The following is a 25,074-nucleotide window of genomic DNA, read 5'->3' as shown; positions in this document are numbered from 1 at the left end:
ATGACCTACCAGGCTTGGTGGAGTGACACTAGAGGGTGTCTAAAGGGGGCCAAAATATACTTCTCTGTTTGTGTTTTATGTTTTAATAGTCTTATGTTTTGTGTTCTATTAATCCTGTGTTTTATGCTTTATTAATCAAGTTAACCATGTGAATGTTTGTCTTTTCTTATGTGATGGTTTGAAGTTCCTTGGTGACTGGTAACAATTTGCAAGTGGGGTGTAGATGAACTGAGGGTTTGCATTTTTAGTAACATTATGGCCTATTAATAAAAGTGTGATTTTTTTGTTTGTTTTGTATTATAATGAATGAAGATCTGTGTTTTCCTATTTTTGAATCACACCTTATTTGGTGTGAAAAGGGGGACTATTAGGGATTTATTATTCTTCTAAACTGATAGGATGACTAACTTAGAAAGAATGCATTCTTGACTGGGCTAATGTAGGCTGTGACACCTGGCAAGGCTGTGATTGATATGAAGAGAAGATAAGGATTGTGTCTTCAAATACAAGACTATAATGGTTCATTGTGATCTATGAGTCTTCCTTTGACATGGGAATGATGTCTAAGGGAGCTGGCTCTGCTCACTATGACAGGTTGTTATGATAATCTTGTGTCTGCCTGGAGTGTGTAACAAAGGGCGCCGAAGAGATGAGACCAACCCCCTGCATCAACGTATTGGCTGAGATAGTTTAAACTGCTCAAGTCTTTACTCTAATTGGCCAGCAGAGAAGTGGGAAACTTTCTCTGTCAGTGTATTTGAGTATTGTTTTCTGGAACAAGGAGTTAGTTGTCTGGAATGTCCTGCGAGACATATCAGAGAGCCCGTATATACGAAACATCATATTTACCATTGAAGGTTTTTGCATTAATTAAAATAACTAGTATACCTTAGAAGTCGTGTTGACCTCTTTTGTTCCTAATACCAGATTTGAATTGACGCGACTTTGACACTATGTACCGTGTTATAACGATGTGCAAATAGTGATAGTACAAAAGGGAAAATAAATGTACACACTGTAAATATGGGTTGTATTTACAATGGTGTTTTTTTCTTCACTGGTTGCCCTTTTCTTGTGGCAACAGGTCACAAATCTTGCTGCTGTGATGGCCAGTGGTGGAAAAAGTACTCAATTGTCATACTTGAGTAAAAGTAAAGATATCTTAATAGAAAATGACTCAAGTAAAAGTGAAAGTCACCCAGTATAATACTACTTGAATAGAAGTCTAAAAGTATTTAGTTTTAAATATACTTAAGTATCAAAAGTAAATGTAATTGCTAAAATGTGCTTAAGTATCAAAGTAAAAGTAAAAGTATAAACCATTTCAAATTCGTTATATGAAGCAAACCAGACGGCACAATTTTCTTGATTTTTTTTAATTGACGGATAGCCAGGGGCACACTCCAACACTCCAACATAATTCACAAATGAAGCATTTGTGTTTAGTGAGTCCGCCAGATTAGCGGCAGTAGGGATGACCAGGGATGTTCTCTTGATAAGTGTGTGAATTGGACCATTTTCCTGTCAAAATGTAATGGGTACTTTTGGGTGTCAGTGAAAATGTATGGAGTAAAAAGTACACTATTTTCTTTAGGAATGTAGTGAAGTAAAAGTAAAAGTGCAGAAACCCCAAAAACTACTTAAGTAGTACTTTAAAGTATTTTTACTTAATTACTTTACACCACTGGTGATGGCACACTGTGGTATTTCACCCAATAGATATGGGAGTTCATCACAATTCGATTTGTTTTCGAATTCTTTGTGGGTCTGTGTAATCTGAGGGAAATATGTGTCTCTAATATGGTCATACAAGGAGGTTAGGAAGTGCAGCTCAGTTTCCACCTCATTTTGTGAGGAGTGTGCACATAGTCTGTCTTCTCTTGAGAGCCAGGTCTCTCTAAATACCAATGCTATGCTCACTGAGTATGTTCAGTTGAAGTCGGAAGTTTACATACACTTAGGTTGGAGTCATTAAAACATGTTTTTCAACCACTCCACACATTTCTTGCTAACAAACTATATTTTTAGCAAGTCGGTTTGGACATCTACTTTGTGCATGACACAAGTAATTTTTCCAACAATTGTTTACACTGTTTACATTATTTCATTTATAATTCAATGTATCACAATTCCAGGGGGTCAGAAGTTTACATACACTAAATTGACTGTGCCTTTAAACAGCTTGGAAAATTCCAGAAAATGATGTCATGGCTTTAGAAGCTTCTGATAGGCTAATTGACATAATTTGAGTCAATTGGAGGTGTACCTGTGGATCTGTTTCAAGGCTTACCTTCAAACTCAGTGCCTCTTTGCTTGACATCATGGGAAAATCTAAAGAAATCAGCCAAGACCTCAGAAAAACAATTATAGACCTCCACAAGTCTGGCTCATCCTTGGGAGCAATTTCCAAACGCCTGAAGGTACCATGTTCATCTGTACAAACAATAGTACGCAGTGGTCTAAGGCACCGCATCGCAGTGCTAACTGTGCCACTAGAGATCCTGGTTCGAATCCAGGCTCTGTCGCAGCCGGCCGCGACCGGGAGACTCATGGGCGGCGCACAATTGGCCCAGCGTCGTCCAGGGTAGGGGAGGGAATGGCCGGCAGGGATGTAGCTCAGTTGATAGAGCATGGCGTTTGCAATGCCAGGGTTGTGGGTCAGATTCCCACGGGGGGCCAGTATGAAAAGTAAAAAAAAGAATGTATGCACTAACTAACTGTAAGTTGCTCTGGATAAGAGCATCTGCTAAATGTAAAAATGTAAATATCGTTTTGTTTTCTCATGATTTGGTTGGGTCTAAATTTGTTGCTGTTGCTTTCCTGGACTCTGTGGGGTCTGTTTGTGTTTGTGAGCCCCAGGACCAGCTTGCTTAGGGGACTCTTCTCTAGGTTAATCTCTCTGTAGGTCATGGCTTTGTTATGGAAGGTTTGGGAATCGTTTCCTTTTAGGTGGTTGTAGAATTTAACGGCTCTTTTCTGGATTTTGATAATTAGCGGGTATCGGCATAATTCTGCTCAGCGTGCATTTTTTGGTGTTTTACGTTGTACACAGAGGATGTTTTTGTAGAATTCTGCATGCAGAGTCTCAATGTGTTTGTTTTGTCCCATTTTGTGAATTATTGGTTGTTTAGCAGACCCTAGACCTCACAACCATAAAGGGTAATGTGTTCTATAACTGATTCAAGTATTTTTAGCCAGATCCTAATTGGGATGTCGAATTTCATGTTCCTTTTGATGGCGTAGAAGGTCCTTCTTGCCTTGCCTCTCAGATCGTTCACAGCTTTGTGGAAGTTACCTGTGATGCTGATGTTTAGGCCGAGGTAAGTATAGTTTTTTGTGTGCCCTAGGGCAACGGTGTCTAGATGGAATTTGTATTTGTGGTCCTGACAACTGGACCTTTTTTTTAAAACCATTATTTTTGTCTTACTGAGATTTACTGTCAGGGCCAGGTCTGACAGCATCTGTGGAGAAGATCTAGGTGCTGCTCTAGGCCCTCCTTGGTTGGGGACAGAAGCACCAGATCATCAGCAAACAGTAGACATTTGACTTCAGATTTTAGTAGGGTGAGGCCGGGTGCTGCAGACTGTTCTAGTGCCCTCACCAATTCATTGATATATATGTTGAAGAGGGTGGGGCTCAAGCTGCATCCCTGTCTCACCCCACGGCCCTGTGGAAAGAAAATGGTGTGTTTTTCGTCAAGTTTAACTGCACACTTATTGTTTGTGTACATGGATTTTATAATGTCATATGTTTTTCCCCGAACACCACTTTCCATCAATTTGTATAGCAGACCCTCATGCCAAATTGAGTCAAAAGCTTTTTTGAAATCAACAAAGCATGAGAAGACATGTTTTGGTTTGTTTGTTTGTCACTTAGGGTGTGCAGGGTGAATACGTGGTCTGTCGTACAGTAATTTGGTAAAAAGCCAATTGGACATTTGCTCAGTACATTGTTTTCACTGAAGAAATGTATGAGTCTGCTGTTAATGATAATGCAGATAATTTTCCCAAGGTTGCTGTTGATGCATATCCATTCTCATATGAGAATGTTGCCAAGCTCCACTGCACAGTTTAGCTTCAGTGAAAAACTGTCCCATGCTTGTAACCTCGGTCTACACTAGACTCTATATTCGGTCAAAACAGCCTCTCCCATATGTGCTAGAGCTATTATGAATTTTGATCATCATAGATCTTCAAGCCGATATGGACATTTGGGATCTACACTTCCTTAGTGAAAACATGATGATGTTTCTGGATATTTTGCTTCCATCAATAATTACATATCTACTGTGCATGGACAACTCTAAAGTCCCAAGTTACCTGGGACATGATACAGCTGATCCTGGAATAAAGGTTGTTATGATTTTCTATTTACATTGAGGGATATTGAATTGAGAAATGGGACCAGGCTAGGAATCACTGTGATGACATGATCAGTATGGGATGATTCCTGGTGCTAAATCTTTCATCTGTATTCAGCTTTTTGAGTACACGAAGAGACATCCACTGGATTGATCATTAAGGTAAGGATTCATGTTTGAAATTGTAATGTTATTGAGCTTGGTAAAACTATTTGAAAACAAATCTTAAACTCCCACTGTAAGATTGTTCATAGTTTATAACAAATCAATAGAAATGTAATCTATCTCACTAAAAAGAGTTACAAAAAATTATGATAAACAATTGAATAGTTACATTAAATGATGGATAATTTGTATGATACTGTAGAGGTTGATATTTCTTTTTAAATTCTGTCAACTAGTGCCATTCATGGACCAGTGAGCTTAGTGGGGGAGAGGTTTTTGTACAACCTCCTCATCTGTTTAAATCACTGTGGTACATGTTTGGGCAAAGGACCAAACTGATCATTAAGAGTAAGTTGCAAAGAATTTCTACAATGTTTCTAATCAATAGACTATACTGTTTATAGACATTTCTGTTATTACTATTTTAAAAAAAATAATTTAAAGTTAAACTGACTTTTTGAAATGACTAGTGAAACCCTGGGATTATTGTAAGTGGAACCATCATGGTGTAATTATGAACAGATATTTTACTGTAACAAACAACAACTAATTTAATTAAAAACAAGAGTTTATTATTCTTTCAGAGACATTTTTATTTTGATATTGCCCTCTCTATGCTGCTGAATTTGAATGGGTCCATCAAAACACTGCAGTTGTGTAGACTGCTTAATGATTTTCTTTTTTTAATCAATTTCATAAATCTAATGTTTTGGTAACACTTTGTATTTCATCCTATCATATAATAACTTTTATGAAGCCTTCATAAATGCTTATAAATGCTGTATAAATTATTATAAATGTTCTAAATTATTATGGAATGGAAGGCTTATAATGCTTATAAATGTTTACACATTTATTCATGATAGTTATTATAATAAAGTCTTACCAATATTTCTGTTAATAATTATGTTGTATTTTACAAATTTACAAAATATATTTTATTATTATGTAAATCAAGAATAGATATATTCATATTGTCTATCTGCATGTATACATATTTCATTCTGTTTATGCTGGAGGCTACGAAAATACTAAGGGGGGAGGGGGGGTTCTACTAAGCTAACATATGGAATTGTTTTAAGATGGTCATACCATGGATCATTTAGCTATTTGATATTGAATTTTAGGACCCCTGTAGGTATCAACATTTTAAATGTTTTATTATTTGATAAAATATCAAATTTGGCCTTTACTACTATAGCCCATAAAAACACATTGAATAACACATTCATGAATGGCAAAACAACAAATAAATAATAAGGAATAAGGTTTTGAAGTGTCTGTCCTATATCTAGAAGATAAGAAAGCTCAGGAAATATATAAATATTTTTTGGAAACCCCTTTTATTTGTTGGCACAAAACTACTTGAATACTTCTATTTTTTTAAATATCCGGTACCGGGTTACCTTCAGACGAGTCCCGTGACACTAGTCAGGGTCGGAGAGCAAAACGGAGAACACCATCATCTTCGTGCGTGGGAGTCTCCCCTTTCCAAAGAGTGGTTAAACCGTTCGGATGCTACAAACGTTTTCGTGAGAAGACTGATTTTCGGGAGGTCTCCTGGTCTGACAAACAGCGATGTAGCTCTGCCACTTTCCACCGCAGATGCGGAAGGCCAACATAGGCGGATGCGGTGGATTGAGACGCAGCCCATACAAAATAACAGATATCTCTAGCTTAAACAGACGGATTTTGATGGGGATGTTTTATTACGTTAATTAATTAATTAAATACATGCTAGTTTGATTTTCAGGTTGTATAATGTCTTACCTTTTTTATTCAGAGAGAATTGTAAAAAACAAACAAACAAAAAACATAATGTAGTATATTCCCAGATGCTGATGGTTGGATTTCCATTTATTCATTAATATGTTTTCCACAGGTCGTGCCACATCCGCCCCTCAGGTCGGTGTGTTTGCCCCAACTGGTAAGGACCAGAACTGGTGGTCAGACCACGCTGCTCTGTCTGATCAACAACTTCTACCCTGATCAAGTCACTGTGAGCTGGACAATGGATGGGAAGGGTGTCTCCGGAGACCAACAGGACAGCCAGTCCGTACGTAGCCCTGATGGGACTTACAGCACAAGCAGCACTCGTACTTTACACCGCTCCACCTGGGAGTCTGGAGAGAAGTACGTCTGCCAGGTCCAGCATGAGAGCCAGACTGAACCCATCACTGGAACCCTTCTGAGGAACCAGTGTGTGATGGAGGAGTAGCATCTCTATCTCTATACTTTCATGAAGTGTAGACATACAGCTGGTGTTTTCACTTCTGCTTTTCAATAGAATGGTTCTGTTACTATAGCTATAAGTGAATTTGATTACTTTGACTACAACTAACAATGTTTCACTTCAGTAGTCTATTTGAGAATAAATTGAGAGATCATATTTCAATAAAGTGTGTTTGTTGTAATTACTGTTTCGTCTGAAAATGAAAGTTATTAAGAGGCATTTCTCTATTTTCACTTACATTAAATTAAACGTTAACACACTAATGAATCATTACAATCTATGATGAAATGAAATGGTGTACATTTGTTAGATAGTATCGTCTTTGCTTGACAATAAACATTTCATTAAAAAAAGATAAATGCCTCAGCGTTACTATTTGATGGGCTGTTTGATTAGCTTATCGAGACAAGTGGGAATGCTGGCATGAAACAGGTTCTACTTTATTGCTCATGATTGCGACACATACCACAAAGCCACATTTATATTTATTTTGGGCATTCTTCAGGTTGTCAAGTAGGCTTATAATAAAACAACAAAAACACAGCATTATGAAAAAGGACCAAAAAAGTTGTATTTTTCACAGACATTTGTTTTTCCTTTCAGAATTGATGTACAGCAAGAGCCTCTCCTTATGGCAAGACATGAAATCAAGAACATGAAATCAACATATAGAATACCGTACAGTTTTGTCCTTGAATGTCCTTCACTGTGTGTCCACCCAACACCATACCTCATTCTCCCGTTGAATGCTCTGTCAAAAAAGATTGGTCATAGAAAATATATAAGCCACCGGCATCTGCAATCCAATGTTGACAAAGTGCCACTTACCCATCCCCAAAGCTCCTAAAACCATCCCTGCTGTAGTCCCTATCGTACCTGCCCATGTGGACCACCCCACTGCCACTGCTGCTGTTGCCCCAACAGACACCCCTGCTGCCCCTACCACCCCTAACAGTGCCCCTGAGGTCCCTCCCGCTCCCAGCACCACAGGGGAAGAGACCCTCACTACTATCAGAATGACCACTGCCAACCCAGCTGATCCTGCTATAACCCTCCCTTTATCTTCCCCCCTGCCCAAAGGGCCTCCTACGGTCGCCCCTAAGCCTAGCTGACATAGCTTTGACACAAAAAATCCTGCGCCCAAGGCCTCTAGAGAAGATCTGTGGTTCATCCGGGTGCTAATGTTCCCTCTTGATATATACTGACCAACCCTGCGCATTTTGATCGATTCCGACACCACTTCCTGCCCTGCGTGCACAGTGAGCACCGCTATGGCAAATGTGGCAAACATTCCCATGCACCCTGCGAACATCCAGAAGTTAACATTTGATGATTTGATGAACATGAAGGACATGAACAGGACCAAAGCTAAAAGGACCACAAACACAAACCGGTAGTCCCCGAATCCAAACACCCCAAATCCTGCTGTGATCATGGCGGTCATAGTCATGGGTATCCCCGAAAACGCCAGGAAATCCACGTATTTCACCACCATTTTGTTGATCTGCTCTTGAATGGTCCTTTGCTCATTTACCTCCTCCATCCATTCTCTCCTCTTTCTCTCCATCTCCTCTCTCTCTCTGCGCTGTGCCTCCCAGGTTCCTCTGTGCTCCAGGTCCTCTGTCCTCTCTCCCTCCTTCTCCAATGTGACAATCCTCTGCTCCATCTCCACTGTCACTCTGTCTCTCTTCTTATCCTCCCTCGCCTCCATCTCTCTCAGCTCTCTCTCCCTGGCCTCCAGAGTGCTCTGTCCCAGGCGGACACAGGACTCTCCTTGTCTCCATTTGAACTTGAGAAGGAGGTGCAAAGCAAGTTTGAGCAGGGTGAATATGCTCAGTGCCCAGAGAAGTCCCACCATCCCTGAGTCCACCACGATTGCCTCAATCACTACGCCAAGTGTTGCTCCACTGGCTGTGGTCCCGAAAGCGCCAGCCAGTCCAACTGCGATCCACACAACCACAGATTCTGCCTGGGATGCTCCACCACCACTGCTCCTGGCACCCAGCAATATGGAAGCCATAGCCGCTGCGACTATGACCCCAGCCACCACTGAGGTCATGACTGTGGTTAGTGCCGTTGCTCCCAGGAGGGTACCCAGTCCCAAGGGCCCCACAGTCTGGACTCCGTCAGACACAGGCTTCAGCAGGGCCCCTGAGGTCATCACTGACATAGCCTCATTCACTGGCTCCTCGGTGGCCCCCAGCACACAGCCTCCCACCACTCCCAGGACAAAGCCCAGAGCTGCTTCCAACATGGGGCTCCTGGCCTCTGAAACACAGCAGGAAAAGAGAGAGTTACTGACATAAACACTGGATGTGGTATAACAGCTTTGTGGTATAGTTTCTATATATTGCCTAAAGATGTGTAATAAGTAAATATCGATGAAGTAAGTAAAGACATCTAATCATCCCTGATATTTAATTGTTGGCAATTTGAGTACATTAATCATATTCCTCTATTGTACTTACTGTATTGACAGTATTTAACTGTAGGCCTATGTATTTGTATTGTACTATGCAACTGAATGAAACCACCATTTGCCACCTCAACCGTGAAGTGCCTGTAGCAAGTGACTCTCAATAGACTTGCTGATCGGGTTTAACCAGCAGAGCTGCCAAGCATGGTGCTATGATATTTATATATTGTTCACATTGCTCACATGGTTCTAACTCTTGCAATACTAGGACTTAGCTCATGTTCAAGCACGTTACTGGATATACTGTAGATGTCCCAATGCCTTCTCTCTGAAGCAACAAAGTTGTTCTCCAATACTTGTTTGCTATAAGATGTCACAAAATAAGTACATGGTCAACATTATTCACAGTGTGCTGTCTGCACATGTATGTCAAGGCAAAACATGAGTTTCCATCTCATTGATAAATAGAATCAGCCAAACATGTCAATTCAAAACCACCTATCAAACAATTTGCCTCATATGCAAAGGTTGTTGCACACTACCTTATACAGCATAGGGAAATCATTCACCACCACCCCCACTATCTGAAATTAATGGTTCAGTAAAATGCAGGTGACTTACTCAGCTTTGATGGAACCATGATGATACAGGAAGCTCAGTGAACAGTAGATGAGATCCCTCTTCTTCCAGAGATTACAGTGCAGCCTCTCCTCCAGCTCTTTGTTTCAGGTGAGCTCTGTCTGTGTGTGATACAGGTGAAAGTACTCCTCTGCTCCCTATTTGAGAGCCTGACCAGAACAGGATATACCCGTTACCTCTTTCACGAATTCTCCCTATCATTCTGTTCATACTAATCTCCAGAATCTCTACTACATCAAATGAGTATCAACACCCACATGAGCATCGATGGTCTTCCTTTGTCTGGCATCTGACCTGACTCCTCCCTGTCCCTGTCCTGTCATTCATCCGCACGCTATTGTCTTGGTGGGGGCAAGTTGAGTTGAACTATTATGTAGTTTGGTATGTGAAGGTAAAATAAGAGAAAGATATACACACATGCTAGTAATGTATTCATCTTTATTTATTAATTGCTTTCTTTAGTAGCGTGGAACCCCGTATTATCGGCATATTCAACAGCGTTTAAAAAATACATTAGCTTCAACAGTGTTATCTTGTGATCAAGCCATCAATGTTATGTAAATATGGGTTGTATTTACAATGGTGTTTTTTTCTTCACTGGTTGCCCTTTTCTTGTGGCAACAGGTCACAAATCTTGCTGCTGTGATGGCCAGTGGTGGAAAAAGTACTCAATTGTCATACTTGAGTAAAAGTAAAGATATCTTAATAGAAAATGACTCAAGTAAAAGTGAAAGTCACCCAGTAAAATACTACTTGAATAGAAGTCTAAAAGTATTTAGTTTTAAATATACTTAAGTATCAAAAGTAAATGTAATTGCTAAAATGTGCTTAAGTATCAAAGTAAAAGTAAAAGTATAAACCATTTCAAATTCGTTATATGAAGCAAACCAGACGGCACAATTTTCTTGATTTTTTTTAATTGACGGATAGCCAGGGGCACACTCCAACACTCCAACATAATTCACAAATGAAGCATTTGTGTTTAGTGAGTCCGCCAGATTAGCGGCAGTAGGGATGACCAGGGATGTTCTCTTGATAAGTGTGTGAATTGGACCATTTTCCTGTCAAAATGTAATGGGTACTTTTGGGTGTCAGTGAAAATGTATGGAGTAAAAAGTACACTATTTTCTTTAGGAATGTAGTGAAGTAAAAGTAAAAGTGCAGAAACCCCAAAAACTACTTAAGTAGTACTTTAAAGTATTTTTACTTAATTACTTTACACCACTGGTGATGGCACACTGTGGTATTTCACCCAATAGATATGGGAGTTCATCACAATTCGATTTGTTTTCGAATTCTTTGTGGGTCTGTGTAATCTGAGGGAAATATGTGTCTCTAATATGGTCATACAAGGAGGTTAGGAAGTGCAGCTCAGTTTCCACCTCATTTTGTGAGGAGTGTGCACATAGTCTGTCTTCTCTTGAGAGCCAGGTCTCTCTAAATACCAATGCTACGCTCACTGAGTATGTTCAGTTGAAGTCGGAAGTTTACATACACTTAGGTTGGAGTCATTAAAACATGTTTTTCAACCACTCCACAAATTTCTTGCTAACAAACCAGGGGCGGTGTGTTCAATAGGCCGATATGGGCGACGCACTGCCAAACGGGAAAAGGAAGGGATTTTTTTTCTAATCAATTATATCACGGCAACAGTAGTTATCAGTGTTGTAATCTAGACGTCTGATCTGCCACAGTGCCACACTGCCACTAAATGTCCAATCAGGCTAAAGTCGTGCTTCAAATGGCTCCCCCCCCTTTTGGGGCGATTTCAGTCAGGTTGAAAATCGCCCAGAAGTCTGTCATAGACTCCCATGTAAAATCTATTTTTTTCAAATTTCAGAGCTTTCAATACAATCTCTATGGGTGTCTGAGGGCTTGCACTTACGCGCTTTCGTCATACGTAACGTAACCATGAACGTAACTAAGAAAAGAGCGGGTAGCCTCATCAATCAATTCACGTACTACTATCAAGATGGCTATAGCGTTCAGAGCAACTCGATTGTGTCTTTGAAAGAAGTTCCTTTTTGTCGGCGAACAAATGAAGATAAATTGGCAACGAAACAATTAGGACCTCCCAGACCAAATTTAATAATTCAACAGGTTTCTACTAAAGGCGGAAAGTCCTACACCCGAGGATTTTCCAAAAATTGGTACGAACGAAAAAAGACATTGCCACTCAACTGGATGAGGGATACAGGCTAGCTGTCCGCCGCCACAACGATGAGGTTAGTGTTGATAATCACAAGTTTACTGGAGAACTGAGACCAAGTAGAGACTTTGGACAGGGTGGATATGGTATAATAAAGGCAGTTTATTCAGAGGTAAAGATATCTGGAATCGCGTGCACGGACCCGTTCGTCAAACTCTTAGGGAGCTATACATTAAGCCCCATTACTTACCATATCAGATAAGAGAAATTGCTGCAGCTACATATATTTTACATCCTGGCCCTACATAGTTCACTATTTGCATCACTTACCAAAATATTACATGTGGTCATATATGCTTGGAAAGTGGAGATGCCATAGAACGTCAAAAAAGTAAACATTGCTGGAGACACATTGCCGTTTTGGAGAAGACATCGCGTTTGCTAGCGAAGAGATTTGTTGTGGCAAATGAACTTGGGCTGGGAATTGCCAGGAACCTCACGATAAGATATATGCATTGCGAGTCTCATGATTCTATACGTATTGCGATTCGATACTGTGATTTTATTGCACACCATATGTCTGTTGCAGAGGGATCAGAAAGCCATGAGAACGAGTTTTGATCAGTCATGGAAATAAAAGTGCTGAAAACAAATTGGCTCCCAATGTGAAAAGATTGAGAACAAGCTATGAAGGAACAATAATGGTGTTTTGGTGCAGGTACAGCCAACTAGCGCTAAAATATTGCGATATTGTCAATACAGTATATCGTAAAGTATCACTATGTAACTCGATTTCTTTCACCCCAATCCCTCAAATTAACGGTAAATAACTGAATTGTTTGCCCCACATTTAGCTAAGATGATTAGCTAGCCAGCTAAAATGTTTTATTTAGTTAGCAGTCGCATCTACAATAGTTTACTGTCAATAACATGTCTCCAAAAATGACGTGGTGTCTCCAATTGTGTTGACATTTTACAATTGCGATGCGCATCCATGAGTATCCACTTTCTGTAGCTCAGCTGGTAGAGCACTGCGCTTGTAACGCCAAGGTAGTGGGTTCGATCCCCGGGACCACCCATACACAAAAATGTATGCACGCATGACTGTAAGTCGCTTTGGATAAAAGCGTCTGCTAAATGGCATATTATTATTATTATTATTATTATTATTATTATTATTATTATTATTATTATTATTATCTGAAGAGAGCCCCGAAACATTGTGTGCAGACATTTTATGCAATAAATGAAGTAGGTTGAATCTAGTAGTTCTGATCTTCTGATTGGTCCTGATGAGTTGGGCGAGGTCCCCTCCAGGCTAGTGTCACTGTTGCATTGGCTCTGAGTCGGGTTCTCTGTCTTCAAATGTTCAGCCTAAGAGAGGGGATTTTTGTGTGTGTGTGTGTGTGTGTGTTTAACAGTGATGATGTGTGTGTGTGTGTGTGTGTGTGTGTGTTTAACAGTGATGATGTGTGTGTGTGTGTGTGTTTGTGTGTGTGTGTGTGTGTGTCCTCAGAGCAAGAACTCGTGAGTTGGAAGAACTGAGAGGCCTATGGCGTGGGTGTTGTCCTTGGCCACCTGCTGACAAGGCTGACAAGATAGGACCCTTTTGTCCATTGTTATTGGATAGGAACAGAACTTGACCTAAATAGATCTTAGCACAACATTTTACTCAACATATCATATTCCATATTCACTATAACAAATATATTTACTACGACATTAGCAAGAACCGCCACATCCTCAGCCGGCTAATCCAGTGTGTGAAGTTTTGCGGAGTGTTTGAGTTAGCTTTGCGAGGCAAAGATGAAACTGAGGGCTCCACCAACCCTGGTAAGCCAACACTTTTGAGATCAGTCAATAAATGCTTCTGGTATTGACTTATATGCTGCCCCTGTCTTCATGTTGTTGCTGGACATATCTTTTTTAAAATGTGTATAGGTCACCTAAATCATCAGAAAAATTGCCCCCCCTGAGAATTTTTTCAGGAGCCGCCACTGTAACAAACTATATTTTTAGCAAGTCGGTTTGGACATCTACTTTGTGCATGACACAAGTAATTTTTCCAACAATTGTTTACACTGTTTACATTATTTCATTTATAATTCAATGTATCACAATTCCAGGGGGTCAGAAGTTTACATACACTAAATTGACTGTGCCTTTAAACAGCTTGGGAAATTCCAGAAAATGATGTCATGGCTTTAGAAGCTTCTGATAGGCTAATTGACATCATTTGAGTCAATTGGAGGTGTACCTGTGGATCTGTTTCAAGGCTTACCTTCAAACTCAGTGCCTCTTTGCTTGACATCATGGGAAAATCTAAAGAAATCAGCCAAGACCTCAGAAAAACAATTATAGACCTCCACAAGTCTGGTTCATCCTTGGGAGCAATTTCCAAACGCCTGAAGGTACCATGTTCATCCCGCTCAGACGCGTTCTGTTTCCTAGAGATGGACGTACTTTGGTGTGAAAAGTGCAAATCAATCCCAGAACAACAGCAAAGGACCTTGTGAAGATGCTGGAGGAAACAGGTACAAAAGTATCTGTATCCACAGTAAAACGAGCCCTATATCAACATAACCTGAAAGGCCGCTCAGCAAGGAAGAAGTCACTGCTCCAAAACCACCATAAAAAAGCCATACAACGGTTTGCAACTGCACATGGGGACAAAGATCGTACTTTTTGGAGAAATGTCCTCTGGTCTGATGAAACAAAAATAGAACTGTTTGGCCATAATGACCATCGTTATGTTTGGAGGAAAAAGGGGGGGCTTGCAAGCCGAAGAACACCATCCCAACCGTGAAGCACGGGAGTGGCAGCATCATGCTGTGGGGGTGCTTTGCTGCAGGAGCGACTGGTGCACTTCACAAAATAGATGGCATCACGAGGAAGGAAAATTATGTGGATATATTGAAGCAACATCTCAAGACATCAGTCAGGAAGTTAATGCTTGGTCGCAAATGGGTCTTCCAAATGGACAATGACCCCAAGCATACTTCCAAACTTGTGGCAAAATGGCTTAAGGACAACAAAGTCAAGGTATTGGAGTGGCCATCACAAAGCCCTAACTTATTCCTATAGAACATTTGTGGGCAGAACTGAAAAAGTGTGTGCAAGTAAGGAGGCCTACAAACCTGACTCAGTTACACCAGCTCTGTCAGGAGGAATGGGCCAAAATTCACCCAACTTATTTTGGGAAGCTTGTGGAAGGCTACCCGAAACATTTGACCCAAGTTAAGCAATTTAAAGGCAATGCTACCGACCCACTGGGAATGTGATGAAATAAATCATTCTCTCTACTATTATTCTGACATTTCACATGCTTCAAGTAAAGTGGTGATCCTAACTGACCTAAAACAGGGATCTTTTTCTAGGATTAAATGTCAGGAATTGTGAAAAATAGAGTTTAAATGTATTTGGCTAAGGTGTATGTAAACTTCCGACTTCAACTGTACATAGTAAAAGCTTTCCTTAATTTTGTGCCAGTCACAGTGGTCAGGTATTTTGCCACTGTGTACTCTCTATTTAGGGCCAAATAGCATTCCAGTTTGCTCAGTTTTTTGGTAAATTCCTTCCAATGTGTCAAGTAATTCCTCCCGAGTGGCGCAGTGGTCTAAGGCACTGCATTGCAGCGCTAGCTGTGCCACAAGAGATCCTGGTTTGAATCCAGGCTCTGTCATAGCCGGCCGTGACCGGGAGACCCAGGGGGACGCACAATTGGCCCAGCGTCGTCCAGGATAGGTGAGGGAATGGCTGGCAGGGATGTAGACTGGTCATTCAACTGAGACTGCTCTTCTCTGTGTCACGGAGGCTCTCCGCACTGCTAAAGCTAACTCTCTCTCCTCTGCTCTTGTCCTTCTAGACCTGTCTGCTGCCTTTGATACTGTGAACCATCAGATCCTCCTCTCCACCCTCTCCGAGCTGGGCATCTCCGGCGCGGCTCACTCTTGGATTGCGTCCTACCTGACCGGTCGCTCCTACCAAGTGGCGTGGCGAGAAGCTGTCTCCGCACCACGTGCTCTCACCACTGGTGTCCCCCAGGGCTCAGTTCTAGGCCCTCTCCTATTCTCGCTATACACCAAGTCACTTGGCTCTGTCATATCCTCACATGGCCTCTCCTATCATTGCTACGCTGACGATACACAACTAATCTTCTCCTTTCCCCCTTCTGATAACCAGGTGGCGAATCGCATCTCTGCATGTCTGGCAGACATATCAGTATGGATGACGGATCACCACCTCAAGCTGAACCTTGGCAAGACGGAGCTGCTCTTCCTCCCGGGGAAGGACTGCCCGTTCCATGATCTCGCCATCACGGTTGACAACTCCGTTGTGTCCTCCTCCCAGAGTGCGAAGAGCCTTGGCGTGACCCTGGACAACACCCTGTCGTTCTCCGCTAACATCAAGGCGGTGACCCGATCCTGTAGGTTCATGCTCTACAACATTCGGAGAGTACGACCCTGCCTTACACAGGAAGCGGCACAGGTCCTAATCCAGGCACTTGTCATCTCCCGTCTGGATTACTGCAACTCGCTGTTGGCTGGGCTCCCTGCCTGTGCCATTAAACCCCTACAACTCATCCAGAATGCCGCAGCCCATCTGGTGTTCAACCTTCCCAAGTTCTCTCACGTCACCCCGCTCCTCCGCACACTCCACTGGCTTCCAGTTGAAGCTCGCATCTGTTACAAGACCATGGTGCTTGCCTATGGAGCTGTGAGGGGAACGGCACCTCCGTACCTTCAGGCTATGATCAGTCCCTACACCCAAACGAGGGCATTGCGTTCATCCACCTCTGGCCTGCTGGCTCCCCTTCCTCTGCGGAAGCATAGTTCCCGCTCAGCCCAGTCAAAACTGTTCGCTGCTCTGGCACCCCAATGGTGGAACAAGCTCCCTCACGACGCCAGGACAGCGGAGTCACTCACCACCTTCCGGAGACATTTGAAACCCCACCTCTTTAAGGAATACCTGGGATAGGATAAAGTAATCCTTTTTTTTTTTTTTTTTATTAAAATTAAAATAAATTTGGAAAGTGGTTATCCCATTGGCTATAAGGTGAATGCACCAATTTGTAAGTCGCTCTGTATAAGAGCGTCTGCTAAATGACGTAAATGTACGTAAATGTAATGTAGCCCTGTAGGTAGAGCATGGCGTTTGCAATGCCAGGGTTGTGGGTCAGATTCCCACGGGGGGCCAGTATGAAAAGTAAAAAAAAGAATGTATGCACTAACTAACTGTAAGTCGCTCTGGATAAGAGCATCTGCTAAATGTAAAAATGTAAATATCGTTTTGTTTTCTCATGATTTGGTTGGGTCTAAATTTGTTGCTGTTGCTTTCCTGGGCTCTGTTGGGTCTGTTTTGTTTGTGAGCCCCAGGACCAGCTTGTTTAGGGGACTCTTCTCTAGGTTAATCTCTCTGTAGGTCATGGCTTTGTTATGGAAGGTTTGGGAATCGTTTCCTTTTAGGTGGTTGTAGAATTTAACGGCTCTTTTCTGGATTTTGATAATTAGCGGGTATCAGCATAATTCTGCTCAGCGTGCATTTTTTGGTGTTTTACGTTGTACACGGAGGATGTTTTTGCAGAATTCTGCATGCAGAGTCTCAATGTGTTTTTTTGTCACATTTTGTGAATTATTGGTTGTTTAGCAGACCCTAGACCTCACAACCATAAAGGCCAATGTGTTCTATAACTGATTCAAGTATTTTTAGCCAGATCCTAATTGGGATGTCGAATTTCATGTTCCTTTTGATGGCGTAGAAGGTCCTTCTTGCCTTGCCTCTCAGATCGTTCACAGCTTTGTGGAAGTTACCTGTGATGCTGATGTTTAGGCCGAGGTAAGTATAGTTTTTTGTGTGCCCTAGGGCAACGGTGTCTAGATGGAATTTGTATTTGTGGTCCTGGCAACTGGACCTTTTTTTGAACACCATTATTTTTGTCTTACTGAGATTTACTGTCAGGGCCCAGGTCTGACAGCATCTGTGGAGAAGATCTAGGTGCTGCTCTAGGCCCTCCTTGGTTGGGGACAGAAGCACCAGATCATCAGAAAACAGTAGACATTTGACTTCAGATTTTAGTAGGGTGAGGCCGGGTGCTGCAGACTGTTCTAGTGCCCTCACCAATTCATTGATATATATGTTGAAGAGGGTGGGGCTCAAGCTGCATCCCTGTCTCACCCCACGGCCCTGTGGAAAGAAAATTGTGTGTTTTTCGTCAAGTTTAACTGCACACTTATTGTTTGTGTACATGGATTTTATAATGTCATATGTTTTTCCCCGAACACCACTTTCCATCAATTTGTATAGCAGACCCTCATGCCAAATTGAGTCAAAAGCTTTTTTGAAATCAACAAAGCATGAGAAGACATGTTTTGGTTTGTTTGTTTGTCACTTAGGGTGTGCAGGGTGAATACGTGGTCTGTCGTACAGTAATTTGGTAAAAAGCCAATTGGACATTTGCTCAGTACGTTGTTTTCACTGAAGAAAATTATGAGTCTGCTGTTAATGATAATGCAGATAATTTTCCCAAGGTTGCTGTTGATGCATATCCATTCTCATATGAGAATGTTGCCAAGCTCCAGTGCACAGTTTAGCTTCAGTGAAAAACTGTCCCATGCTTGTAACCTCGGTCTACACTAGACTCTATATTCGGTCAAAACAGCCTCTCCCGTATGTGCTAGAGCTCTTATGAATTTTGATCATCATAGATCTTCAAGCCGATATGGACATTTGGGATCTACACTACTTAGTGAAAACATGATGATGTTTCTGGATATTTTGCTTCCATCAATAATTACATATCTACTGTGCATGGACAACCTCTCAGACTCCTTATGCAGGAGCTATAAAGTCCCAAGTTACCTGGGACATGATACAGCTGATCCTGGAATAAAGGTTGTTATGATTTTCTATTTACATTGAGGGATATTGAATTGAGAAATGGGACCACGCTAGGAATCACTGTGATGACATGATCAGTATGGGATGATTCCTGGTGCTAAATCTTTCATCTGTATTCAGCTTTTTGAGTACACGAAGAGACATCCACTGGATTGATCATTAAGGTAAGGATTCATGTTTGAAATTGTAATGTTATTGAGCTTGGTAAAACTATTTGAAAACAAATCTTAAACTCCCACTGTAAGATTGTTCATAGTTTATAACAAATCAATAGAAATGTAATCTCTCTCACTAAAAAGAGTTACAAAAAATTATGATAAACAATTGAATAGTTACATTAAATGATGGATAATTTGTATGATACTGTAGAGGTTGATATTTATTTTTAAATTCTGTCAACTAGTGCCATTCATGGACCAGTGAGCTTAGTGGAGGAGAGGTTTTTGTACAACCTCCTCATCTGTTTAAATCACTGTGGTACATGTTTGGGCAAAGGACCAAACTGATCATTAAGAGTAAGTTGCAAAGAATTTCTACAATGTTTCTAATCAATAGACTATACTGTTTATAGACATTTCTGTTATTACTATTTTTTTAAAATAATTAAATAATAAGTTAAGAAGTTAAACTGACTTTTTGAAATGACTAGTGAAACCCTGGGATTATTGTAAGTGGAACCATCATGGTGTAATTATGAACAGATATTTTACTGTAACAAACAACAACTAATTTAATTAAAAACAAGAGTTTATTATTCTTTCAGAGACATTTTTATTTTGATATTGCCCTCTCTATGCTGCTGAATTTGAATGGGTCCATCAAAACACTGCAGTTGTGTAGACTGCTTAATGATTTTCTTTTTTTAATCAATTTCATAAATCTAATGTTTTGGTAACACTTTGTATTTCATCCTATCATATAATAACTTTTATGAAGCCTTCATAAATGCTTTATAAATTATTATAAATGTTCTAAATTATTATGGAATGGAAGGCTTTTAATGCTTATAAATGTTTACACATTTATTCATGATAGTTATTATAATAAAGTCTTACCAATATTTCTGTTAATAATTATGTTGTATTTTACAAATTTACAAAATATATTTTATTATTATGTAAATCAAGACTATATATATTCATATTGTCTATCTGCATGGATACATATTTCATTCTGTTTATGCTGGAGGCTACGAAAATACTAAGAGGGGGGGGGGGGGGGGGGGGATGTGGGGGTTCTACTAAGCTAACATATGGAATTGTTTTAAGATGGTCATACCATGGATCATTTAGCTATTTGATATTGAATTTTAGGACCCCTGTAGGTATTAACATTTTAAATGTTTTATTATTTGATAAAATATCAAATTTGGCCTTTACTACTATAGCCCATAAAAACACATTGAATAACACATTCATAAATGGCAAAACAACAAATAAATATAAAGGAATAAGGTTTTGAAGTGTCTGTCCTATATCTAGAAGATAAGAAAGCTCAGGAAATATATAAATATTTTTGGAAACCCCTTTTTTTTGTTGGCACAAAACTACTTGAATACTTCTATTTTTAAAAATATCCGGTACCGGGTTACCTTCAGACGAGTCCCGTGACACTAGTCAGGGTCGGAGAGCAAAACGGAGAACACCATCATCTTCGTGCGTGGGAGTCTCCCCTTTCCAAAGAGTGGTTAAACCGTTCGGATGCTACAAAAGTTTTCGTGAGAAGACTGATTTTCGGGAGGTCTCCTGGTCTGACAAACAGCGATGTAGCTCTGCCACTTTCCACCGCAGATGCGGAAGGCCAACATAGGCGGATGCCGTGGATTGAGACGCAGCCCATACAAAATAACAGATATCTCTAGCTTAAACAGACGGATTTTGATGGGGATGTTTTATTACGTTAATTAATTAATTAAATACATGCTAGTTTGATTTTCAGGTTGTATAATGTCTTACCTTTTTTATTCAGAGAGAATTGTAAAAAACAAACAAACAAAAAACATAATGTAGTATATTCCCAGATGCTGATGCTTTGTATTTCCATTTATTCATTAATATGTTTTCCACAGGTCGTGCCACATCCGCCCCTCAGGTCGGTGTGTTTGCCCCAACTGGTAAGGACCAGAACTGGTGGTCAGACCACGCTGCTCTGTCTGATCAACAACTTCTACCCTGATCAAGTCACTGTGAGCTGGACCATGGATGGGAAGGGTGTCTCCGGAGACCAACAGGACAGCCAGTCCGTACGTAGCCCTGATGGGACTTACAGCACAAGCAGCACTCGTACTTTACACCGCTCCACCTGGGAGTCTGGAGAGAAGTACGTCTGCCAGGTCCAGCATGAGAGCCAGACTGAACCCATCACTGGAACCCTTATGAGGAACCAGTGTGTGATGGAGGAGTAGCATCTCTATCTCTATACTTTCATGAAGTGTAGACATACAGCTGGTGTTTTCACTTCTGCTTTTCAATAGAATGGTTCTGTTACTATAGCTATAAGTGAATTTGATTACTTTGACTACAACTAACAATGTTTCACTTCAGTAGTCTATTTGAGAATAAATTGAGAGATCATATTTCAATAAAGTGTGTTTGTTGTAATTACTGTTTCGTCTGAAAATGAAAGTTATTAAGAGGCATTTCTCTATTTTCACTTACATTAAATTAAACGTTAACACACTAATGAATCATTACAATCTATGATGAAATGAAATGGTGTACATTTGTTAGATAGTATCGTCTTTGCTTGACAATAAACATTTCATTAAAAAAAGATAAATGCCTCAGCGTGACTATTTGATGGGCTGTTTGATTAGCTTATCGAGACAAGTGGGAATGCTGGCATGAAACAGGTTCTACTTTATTGCTCATGATTGCGACACATACCACAAAGCCACATTTATATTTATTTTGGGCATTCTTCAGGTTGTCAAGTAGGCTTATAGTACAACAACAAAAACACAGCATTATGAAAAAGGACCAAAAAAGTTGTATTTTTCACAGACATTGTTTTTCCTTTCAGAATTGATGTACAGCAAGAGCCTCTCCTTATGGCAAGACATGAAATCAAGAACATGAAATCAACATATAGAATACCGTACAGTTTTGTCCTTGAATGTCCTTCACAGTACCTCATTCTCCCGTTGAATGCTCTGTCAAAAAAGATTGGTCATAGAAAATATATAAGCCACCGGCATCTGCAATCCAATGTTGACAAAGTGCCACTTACCCATCCCCAAAGCTCCTAAAACCATCCCTGCTGTAGTCCCTATCGTACCTGCCCATGTGGACCACCCCACTGCCACTGCTGCTGTTGCCCCAACAGACACCCCTGCTGCCCCTACCACCCCTAACAGTGCCCCTGAGGTCCCTCCCGCTCCCAGCACCACAGGGGAAGAGACCCTCACTACTATCAGAATGACCACTGCCAACCCAGCTGATCCTGCTATAACCCTCCCTTTATCTTCCCCCCTGCCCAAAGGGCCTCCTACGGTCGCCCCTAAGCCTAGCTGACATAGCTTTGACACAAAAAATCCTGCGCCCAAGGCCTCTAGAGAAGATCTGTGGTTCATCCGGGTGCTAATGTTCCCTCTTGATATATACTGACCAACCCTGCGCATTTTGATCGATTCCGACACCACTTCCTGCCCTGCGTGCACAGTGAGCACCGCTATGGCAAATGTGGCAAACATTCCCATGCACCCTGCGAACATCCAGAAGTTAACATTTGATGATTTGATGAACATGAAGGACATGAACAGGACCAAAGCTAAAAGGACCACAAACACAAACCGGTAGTCCCCGAATCCAAACACCCCAAATCCTGCTGTGATCATGGCGGTCATAGTCATGGGTATCCCCGAAAACGCCAGGAAATCCACGTATTTCACCACCATTTTGTTGATCTGCTCTTGAATGGTCCTTTGCTCATTTACCTCCTCCATCCATTCTCTCCTCTTTCTCTCCATCTCCTCTCTCTCTCTGCGCTGTGCCTCCCAGGTTCCTCTGTGCTCCAGGTCCTCTGTCCTCTCTCCCTCCTTCTCCAATGTGACAATCCTCTGCTCCATCTCCACTGTCACTCTGTCTCTCTTCTTATCCTCCCTCGCCTCCATCTCTCTCAGCTCTCTCTCCCTGGCCTCCAGAGTGCTCTGTCCCAGGCGGACACAGGACTCTCCTTGTCTCCATTTGAACTTGAGAAGGAGGTGCAAAGCAAGTTTGAGCAGGGTGAATATGCTCAGTGCCCAGAGAAGTCCCACCATCCCTGAGTCCACCACGATTGCCTCAATCACTACGCCAAGTGTTGCTCCACTGGCTGTGGTCCCGAAAGCGCCAGCCAGTCCAACTGCGATCCACACAACCACAGATTCTGCCTGGGATGCTCCATCACCACTGCTCCTGGCACCCAGTAATATGGAAGCCATAGCCGCTGCGACTATGACCCCAGCCACCACTGAGGTCATGACTGTGGTTAGTGCCGTTGCTCCCAGGAGGGTACCCAGTCCCAAGGGCCCCACAGTCTGGACTCCGTCAGACACAGGCTTCAGCAGGGCCCCTGAGGTCATCACTGACATAGCCTCATTCACTGGCTCCTCGGTGGCCCCCAGCACACAGCCTCCCACCACTCCCAGGACAAAGCCCAGAGCTGCTTCCAACATGGGGCTCCTGGCCTCTGAAACACAGCAGGAAAAGAGAGAGTTACTGACATAAACACTGGATGTGGTATAACAGCTTTGTGGTATAGTTTCTATATATTGCCTAAAGATGTGTAATAAGTAAATATCGATGAAGTAAGTAAAGACATCTAATCATCCCTGATATTTAATTGTTGGCAATTTGAGTACATTAATCATATTCCTCTATTGTACTTACTGTATTGACAGTATTTATACTGTAGGCCTATGTATTTGTATTGTACCATGCAACTGAATGAAACCACCATTTGCCACATCAACCGTGAAGTGCCTGTAGCAAGTGACTCTCAATAGACTTGCTGATCGGGTTTAACCAGCAGAGCTGCCAAGCATGGTGCTATGATATTTATATATTGTTCACATTGCTCACATGGTTCTAACTCTTGCAATACTAGGATTTAGCTCATGTTCAAGCACGTTACTGGATATACTGTAGATGTCCCAATGCCTTCTCTCTGAAGCAACAAAGTTGTTCTCCAATACTTGTTTGCTATAAGATGTCACAAAATAAGTACATGGTCAACATTATTCACAGTGTGCTGTCTGCACATGTATGTCAAGGCAAAACATGAGTTTCCATCTCATTGATAAATAGAATCAGCCAAATATGTCAATTCAAAACCACCTATCAAACAAGTTGCCTCATATGCAAAGGTTGTTGCACACTACCTTATACAGCATAGGGAAATCATTCACCACCACCCCCACTATCTGAAATTAAAGGTTCAGTAAAATGCAGGCGACTTACTCAGCTTTGATGGAACCATGATGATACAGGAAGCTCAGTGAACAGTAGATGAGATCCCTCTTCTTCCAGAGATTACAGTGCAGCCTCTCCTCCAGCTCTTTGTTTCAGATGAGACCCTAGCTTTGTCTGTGTGTGATACAGGTAAAAGTACTCCTCTGCTCCCTATTTGAGAGCCTGACCAGAACAGGATATACCCGTTACCTGTTTCACGAATTCTCCCTATCATTCTGTTCATACTAATCTCCAGAATCTCTACTACATCAAATGAGTATCAACACCCACATGAGCATCGATGGTCTTCCTTTGTCTGGCATCTGACCTGACTCCTCCCTGTCCCTGTCCTGTCATTCATCCGCACGCTATTGTCTTGGTGGGGGCAAGTTGAGTTGAACTATTATGTAGTTTGGTATGTGAAGGTAAAATAAGAGAAAGATATACACACATGCTAGTAATGTATTCATCTTTATTTATTAATTGCTTTCTTTAGTAGCGTGGAACCCCGTATTATCGCCATATTCAACAGCGTTTAAAAAATACATTAGCTTCAACAGTGTTATCTTGTGATCAAGCCATCAATGTTATGTGATTATTGGTGTCGTAAAAATGTTAGCTAACGGGTTAGCAATTAGCAAGTTTGACATTTCAGTTGAAATACTACTATTATCAGCTTTTTGATAAGCGGTTTAGCAAAAAAATACGTCCCGTATTATCGGCATACGGCCCCCAGTTATTGGCCACCTTACTATTCTGTTCAATTACAAGATATATCCGTTTAAT

General features: G+C 41.3%; 2 protein-coding genes across 3 annotated transcripts; both read right to left on the bottom strand.

Moving 5' to 3' along the window:
- Positions 1–7,181: 7,181 nt before the first annotated feature.
- LOC311110811 (uncharacterized protein) lies at positions 7,182–9,950 on the bottom strand. Of its 2 annotated transcripts, none has more exons than XM_084153378.1 (2): positions 9,796–9,950; positions 7,182–9,537 (listed from the first exon to the last, which is right to left on the bottom strand). In XM_084153378.1, the coding sequence occupies exon 2, from the start codon at positions 9,010–9,012 to the stop codon at positions 7,513–7,515; it is 1,500 nt and encodes a 499-aa protein (XP_084009504.1). In that variant the 5' UTR covers positions 9,013–9,537; positions 9,796–9,950; the 3' UTR covers positions 7,182–7,512. The 2 variants fall into 2 exon arrangements, with proteins under 2 accessions (XP_084009504.1, XP_084009503.1); XM_084153377.1 differs by having other exon boundaries at positions 7,182–9,026.
- Positions 9,951–21,704: 11,754 nt separating this feature from the next.
- Positions 21,705–24,573, bottom strand: LOC311123868 (uncharacterized protein). Its single transcript, XM_084158227.1, has 2 exons — positions 24,298–24,573; positions 21,705–23,527 (listed from the first exon to the last, which is right to left on the bottom strand). Exons 1-2 carry the CDS (start codon positions 24,314–24,316, stop codon positions 22,014–22,016), a joined length of 1,533 nt encoding a protein of 510 aa, XP_084014353.1. The 5' UTR covers positions 24,317–24,573; the 3' UTR covers positions 21,705–22,013.
- Positions 24,574–25,074: the final 501 nt, after the last annotated feature.

The sequence above is a fragment of the Coregonus lavaretus genome (genome assembly GCF_964263955.1).
Source record: "Coregonus lavaretus genome assembly, chromosome: 3".
Taxonomy (NCBI): domain Eukaryota; kingdom Metazoa; phylum Chordata; class Actinopteri; order Salmoniformes; family Salmonidae; genus Coregonus; species Coregonus lavaretus.
Note: the sequence above shows the minus strand (reverse complement) of the source record. Positions and strands in the feature narration are given on the sequence as shown.